At 38.0% G+C, this 6,109-nt stretch overlaps 1 protein-coding gene across 1 annotated transcript; it reads left to right on the top strand.

Annotated features, from left to right (window-relative positions):
* Positions 1 to 938: 938 nt before the first annotated feature.
* On the top strand, positions 939 to 5,626 carry LOC124131708 (protein arginine N-methyltransferase 1-like). The gene is made up of 2 exons (XM_046495173.2): positions 939 to 1,055; positions 3,610 to 5,626. Exons 1-2 carry the CDS (start codon positions 1,047 to 1,049, stop codon positions 4,831 to 4,833), a joined length of 1,233 nt encoding a protein of 410 aa, XP_046351129.1. The 5' UTR covers positions 939 to 1,046; the 3' UTR covers positions 4,834 to 5,626.
* Positions 5,627 to 6,109: the final 483 nt, after the last annotated feature.

Here is a 6,109-nt window from a genome sequence, read left to right as displayed (position 1 = left end):
AACACGAACATTGCTACCTATCTCTGAAAATCTGCTGATTCCGGAGACTGTTTCAGGAACTACTGAATCGAAGCCATATGGAGAGCTATAGTCTTGAGACGCTAACACCGTATTCGTGCGTGCGTGATTCCCGTGCACCCTTTCGAGTTGAGTTGATTGGTTCAACTGTGTCATATGGCCCTGTGACGCAGGGGTAGCATAATGCAGATGGATGTTTCAATGAATGTTCGTTCCACCCGTGACGATGATGAAATATACTGATAGCTAAATAGACAAATTTTTTATTCATGCACCGATTGTCTTTAAATGTAATATCCGGTTATATATGACTGTTTAATAATCTCATACCAACATTGATTGGAGTAGGTCCAATAGTTTTTCAGATATTGTAGTAAACGTCTGTACCTTAAATTACCTTCCAGACTATAGCTAGCTAGTAAATAGGTACTGTCTTGCAACTCACTGTCGCAGTTGTAATAACATTCTATTCTGATTTTTGAAAAAAAGAAAGGTCCGGTCACGTGATATGCAAATTAGCCTGTGGCAGTGGTGTTATGCTAAGTCACCAACTGCGCCGGAGTGTGTGAAACTACCTGATTGATATTTGTCGTGCATGTTTCCTCGGTACCGCGTTAATCTGAATGAATTATGTAATAATTAAATTTGCTACGCGGATTCATACAGTTTCCACATCGGCGTTTTGATTCATACCTCAATGAACCGAAAAAAATACAGTCAATCCTTAAAACGTTTTTAGACATACATACATCAATGAACCGTCGTCATGACTGGAAGATTTCCGAGTGTGGCGTTAAACAACAAACAAATAGCATGAAAGAAACATCATAATTGCATTTTCGTTTATTTTGCGTAAATTTTTCAAGTTTTGTATAAACTTGTGAAGATCAAGCTTTTTCTGGCGGTCTTCTTAAAATGTACAACTTGAGAGTTACGTCCCTTAGATCCACAAACACATGTGGGAAGAACCTTGCCTGTTTACAACTCGAAACTGATGTTTATATCCGATGTGACCCGCCTGTAAGAAAATGGACAAGGTGGGTTGCTTGTTGACATTGTCAAATGTTTCATGTTACTTCAGCCATCTTGTGAACAGATCTGATTACTGAGAAAAAGTTGGCAAAATTGAACATTTTCAACATGAATCATATTGTTGATCATAACAGTTGATGTATCATTTCAAAGAACAGGTCGTTATGGAATAAATTTGTGTTATTCTTTATGAAGGTTTGGTACTACATGTATGATTTATCTTCCGATGAAACACTTAAGGACATTATGGTTGTTGACCAGATAATATGAAGGGCAAGTGAAGTCAACATAGCACCTTTGCAGTGATACTTTAGGGCATACATGCGTCAAGCAGAAGATTAAAAACGTCAGGCGTTTGTCCCCCAAACGACAAATTCCAACACTAAGGGGATTCCCTTTGTTGGGTTGAAATGGGGTCCCGGTGTTTGATGCGCTGCACAATTTCATCAAGTGGGCGGGACCCAATCTGCCAGTCTGCTTTTTGGGGGGTCTTCCTACTTGCCCAGTACCTATTGTTATACTTTTCGGGACAAATTCACCTGAGAGTTGTGATTGCTTAAAGACATTAGCAGATTAAGGGGGTCATCTCACATACGACACAACTAATTGGTGAATATGTCACAAAATATATTACACAACTTACTGGTGAACTATATTCACATACACTGCACTGAGTAATAACTTTTAATATATATATCAATGAGTGAGTACATATTAATCATTTAGTACCATTTGGGCAACAATGTATATGATGTTGTTATTTTTGTCATCTTCCCGAGGCAAGGGAGTTAACTGACTGTAAAAGTCCAGTTTCCTCCCTTGCCGAAATAGGCAGGAATTAAGGAGTTATATTTTAACTGAACTAACAAGCCAATGCATAGTCCCATCAAAATTGCATAACGAAATCGACATCCAGCTCGTAAACTGCCTTGCAGATTTCCATCGATTGCAGGATTTGCTAAGTATGTGTACCGCCAACTTGGTGTCAAGAGAAATTTTCCAAACCTTTTCATTTTTTTAAATCAAGATGCTCACATGATTTGATGCACTTTACGAAGTAGGACCCGTTTTATCACAATATAGATTTTGATTATCAGATTGTCTTGACTAGGAGCCGCCATTTTGTTTGAAGCAGATGCAAGTGACATGAGAGGTTGAATATGATTGGTCAGTAGTAGGGATATTGAAGGCACATAACTCATAATACCCACTAGTGGTGCTACAATCAAGCCCAGAAATTCCAGCCTAGTTCGGCAAGGGTAGAAACTTGACTTTTATAGTCAGTTAGCCCCCTTGACTTGGGAAGATGTTTTTGTAAGATTAAGAGAAATAGCAGAAACAGTATATGTATAGCTGCTAAGAATCACACATCAGCCAATGAAAACCTTTTGTCATGCACAGTTGCACTGGTACTTTTAGGCCACACACACCCCCCCCCCCCCCCCAATATGTTTGTTTTCATTTTCAAAGCCGATTATTTAGCAATTTTATCTTGGAAATTGACTTAATATATATATAGGACAATTGATATTCGCAAAAATATCTCAAGATTCTTTATACTTTACTTGCCCTTTGAGAAAATATGTCTCTTGCTAACCATGCTGACCCATGCCTGTGTCCACATAGTGGTTGTTTTTCATATTACTGCATGTGTAGATAACTGAAGCACATTTTAAAGCACGACTAAGGAGGGTGCAATGACCCTGAGTGAGCATTTGACAGACAAAAAACCTTTTTCATTATTTAATTATGTATTATCTCACCTCATATTGAAAGCATGTTATGATAGTTCTGCATTAAAGAGGTTGCATACAAAAAAAAATAATCAAGAAATGGGTATATTTGGTACCATTTTGTAGGAAAATATGTCCTGAATCAAATTACGCAATAAAAAACCAAGTCACCACGTCATTTTTTTAATAAGTGCGCCATCTAGAGGCACTGGATGATAAAATCATTTTGCCAATAAAATGGTCATTTTAAGGTTTGATTATTAAATGAGTGTTTTTAAATAGACATATTACAGTATTGATATGACACAGAACAGAAAAATGAAAATTCAAGTCAAAACATTTTTAATTTCACACATCATTTGACTTTAAAAAAGCACATTTTCCCAAAAAATTGATTCATCAGTCAAAAAAGCATTTTACAAAATCAAGATATTTTTCAAACTGGCTAATTTCTAATGTTTATTCATTGTAAAATAAAATTATAAAATAAAAACAACATGTTACCAGAGGATATTCAAATTATTTTCAATCAACACAGCATACCCCTAAAATAATGAATCAGAGGAGGTAACTCTTGCCCAAATTTACATTTCTATGAGTTCATTTTGGCGGAAGTACAATTAGCTGTGAGTCAAAGGGACATAACCGCATTACAAATACTCGCCGTTACATGCGCGTCCGGTATGCGCATGAACAATGGTATCCAACGTCTTAAATGCATCATCAGGATTTTAATCTGTTAGTTTGAATAACATGCACATGTGTTTGTTTGATCAGTCTTGAAATGGTGTTTTTATACCAAGGAAATGTATTTTGGTTTTTTTAGGAAGATGGTGCTGGGGACATGACAGACAGTCATGGTGCCACCGTCAGTTGCCAGCCAAAGAACTACTTTGCCAGCTATGAGGATCTCTCAGTTCATGAGCTAATGCTGAAGGATTTCCCACGTACGCAGGCATACAAGAAGTTCTTTGAGGAGAATGCTGCCCACTTCAAGGATAAGGTAGTGTTGGATGTCGGAGCAGGTACTGGGGTCCTGAGTCTGTTTGCTGCGTCTGTTGGGGCTAAGAAAGTGTATGCAGTTGAAGCCAGCAAGATGTCGGAGATCTGTAAGGAGATTGTGAAGTGTAACGGCTTTGAAGATAAAGTGGAGGTGTTCAACTGCCCTGTTGAGGAGCTAGCATTACCAGAGAATACAAAAGTGGATGTTCTGGTATCTGAATGGATGGGCTTCTATTTGTTGCATGAAGCAATGCTTGATTCTGTTATTTATGCCAGAGATAAGTTTCTTGCCTCAAATGGCACAATGGCCCCATCGAAAGCAACTCTGTATGTGGCACCAACGGATATAGACTCCTATCATTCCAGTCATGTTGAGTACTGGAATAACGTGTATGGGTTTGACTTCTCCTCTGTGATTCCATTAGTGACTCAAAAGTTTCAAAAGGAACCTGTGATTACAGAAGTGCAGTCCACAGAACTGCTTGCATCAGCACAGAAAGTTGTTGAACTAGATTTAAAAACTGTTACGCTTGCTGACGTGCAAAAGATTAGCCAAAAACTTGACATAAAGATGGACAAATCTGGGATATTGCGTGGATTTGCATCTTGGTTTGATGTTGAGTTCTCTCCCCTTGACAGTTCCGTGGCATGTGGTGTGCTGAGTACGTCGCCCGATTCTCCACAGACACACTGGAAACAGACAGTGTTCATGCTGCCAGAGGAGATCCCCATAGATACAGGGGATGAGATCAGCACCCTTGTGGAACTCTCACAGGACGAAGGTAACAAACGCCACTACAACATATCGATCGAGCTCCTGGACGTGGAAGATGATTACAGCGATGAGAACGACCACCCTGTGCCGTGTGACTGTGGGGCGACCCGTTGTCTCCTCATCAAGAAGCTGATGGATACCTACGATGAAGAGCATCGGGAACTGGAGGCGGAGGCAGACAGTGTTAATGTTGAGGCAGAGACTGAAGCAGTTAGAGTGATGAACACCGAAATGAGCTTGGAGAGTAGTGACCTTGAAATCATCGATCAGTAGATGGGATTTCTAAGTCAAGATTGCCAAAAGGTTCTTTATCTGCAAAACATTGGCAACAAAGTTTGATCACATTCTTTTAGGGAGTGGCCTGACTCCTATTGTTGCTGATTGCCAAAACGATATTTTAGAAATGAAATACAAATGATGTTTCTCATTAATATTTCATGTATATAATCACAAAGTAACATATGTAGGATATAACCTAGTCAAAATATCAAAGTATGTTATGTTCTGTTATATTGATTTCTGTTATGGGGCAAAACATTAGAAGATAAATATCCCAAAATGTTGAAATTGTGTTTTTTATTTGAAACAATTAATAATTATATGTGGTTCAGCCATGAGCAACATTAGTATGCTGCATTAAGTAACTGGTAGTGATTTGATCTGATTTTATACCAGCAAACACATTTAAGAATCCATTTGTTATATTGTTGGAATTTGATGTTTTAAGAAAATGAACATTATCAAAGATAAAGTTGATTAAACGGATGCTGTTTTGATTTTGTGTTATGCATTACTGTTTTCACAAGAGAAGTGCGAGATGACTGGACATACTGTGACATTCTTTACTTCAGTTCTGTTATCAGATTTTGGTGCTACAGAAGGGTCAAAATTTAATTTTCAAATAAATGATTATGTTACTGTTCCTACATGTGACCAGTGACCTACGCTTGTTGAAGGAGATGACACGATCACAACCCACAATCAGAAATCTGCTGGACGCAGCACAGTTAAAGATTGATAACATGCTTCTTTTAGAAATGTTTGCACACTTTGATATGGATCCTGTTTTAAATCCCTCTCTAAGTATGTTTTCTGTGTAACAACAAATTAAACTGGATAGAAACTTACCATAAACTCCCAACTTTTGATTTTTGACAAATCAATTGTGTGGCAATAACTTGGTCATGCTCTGCAACACTTAAACTTCTCCTCACAGAACGTTACTGGCTTTACAGTGACTACATGATTCAAGTTGGTTTACTGAGCTATGGAATAGGCTGCCATTGAATATCAGGAACATTGACAGTCCTACTTTGTTTCGATCAAGATTCAAAACCTATCTTTTCACCAAATCTTTCTTGGAGTATTGAGGCTGTGTGTTTTCCTAGCTGTGTAATGTCTCTTTTTTGTGTAGACTCAAATGAAGCGCTTTTGAGTAGTTCTTCGAACTGGATACCAGCGCTATATAAATCTGTAGTTATTATTATTATTATTATTATTGCTGCACAGGAAGCCACATGACAGACTCCTGCAAGGTACAGACTTCAAT

Source organism: Haliotis rufescens, unplaced genomic scaffold (assembly GCF_023055435.1).
Source record: "Haliotis rufescens isolate VD_foot unplaced genomic scaffold, xgHalRufe1.0.p SCAF_1, whole genome shotgun sequence".
Classification (NCBI taxonomy): domain Eukaryota; kingdom Metazoa; phylum Mollusca; class Gastropoda; order Lepetellida; family Haliotidae; genus Haliotis; species Haliotis rufescens.
This window is presented reverse-complemented; position numbering and strand designations above follow the sequence as displayed.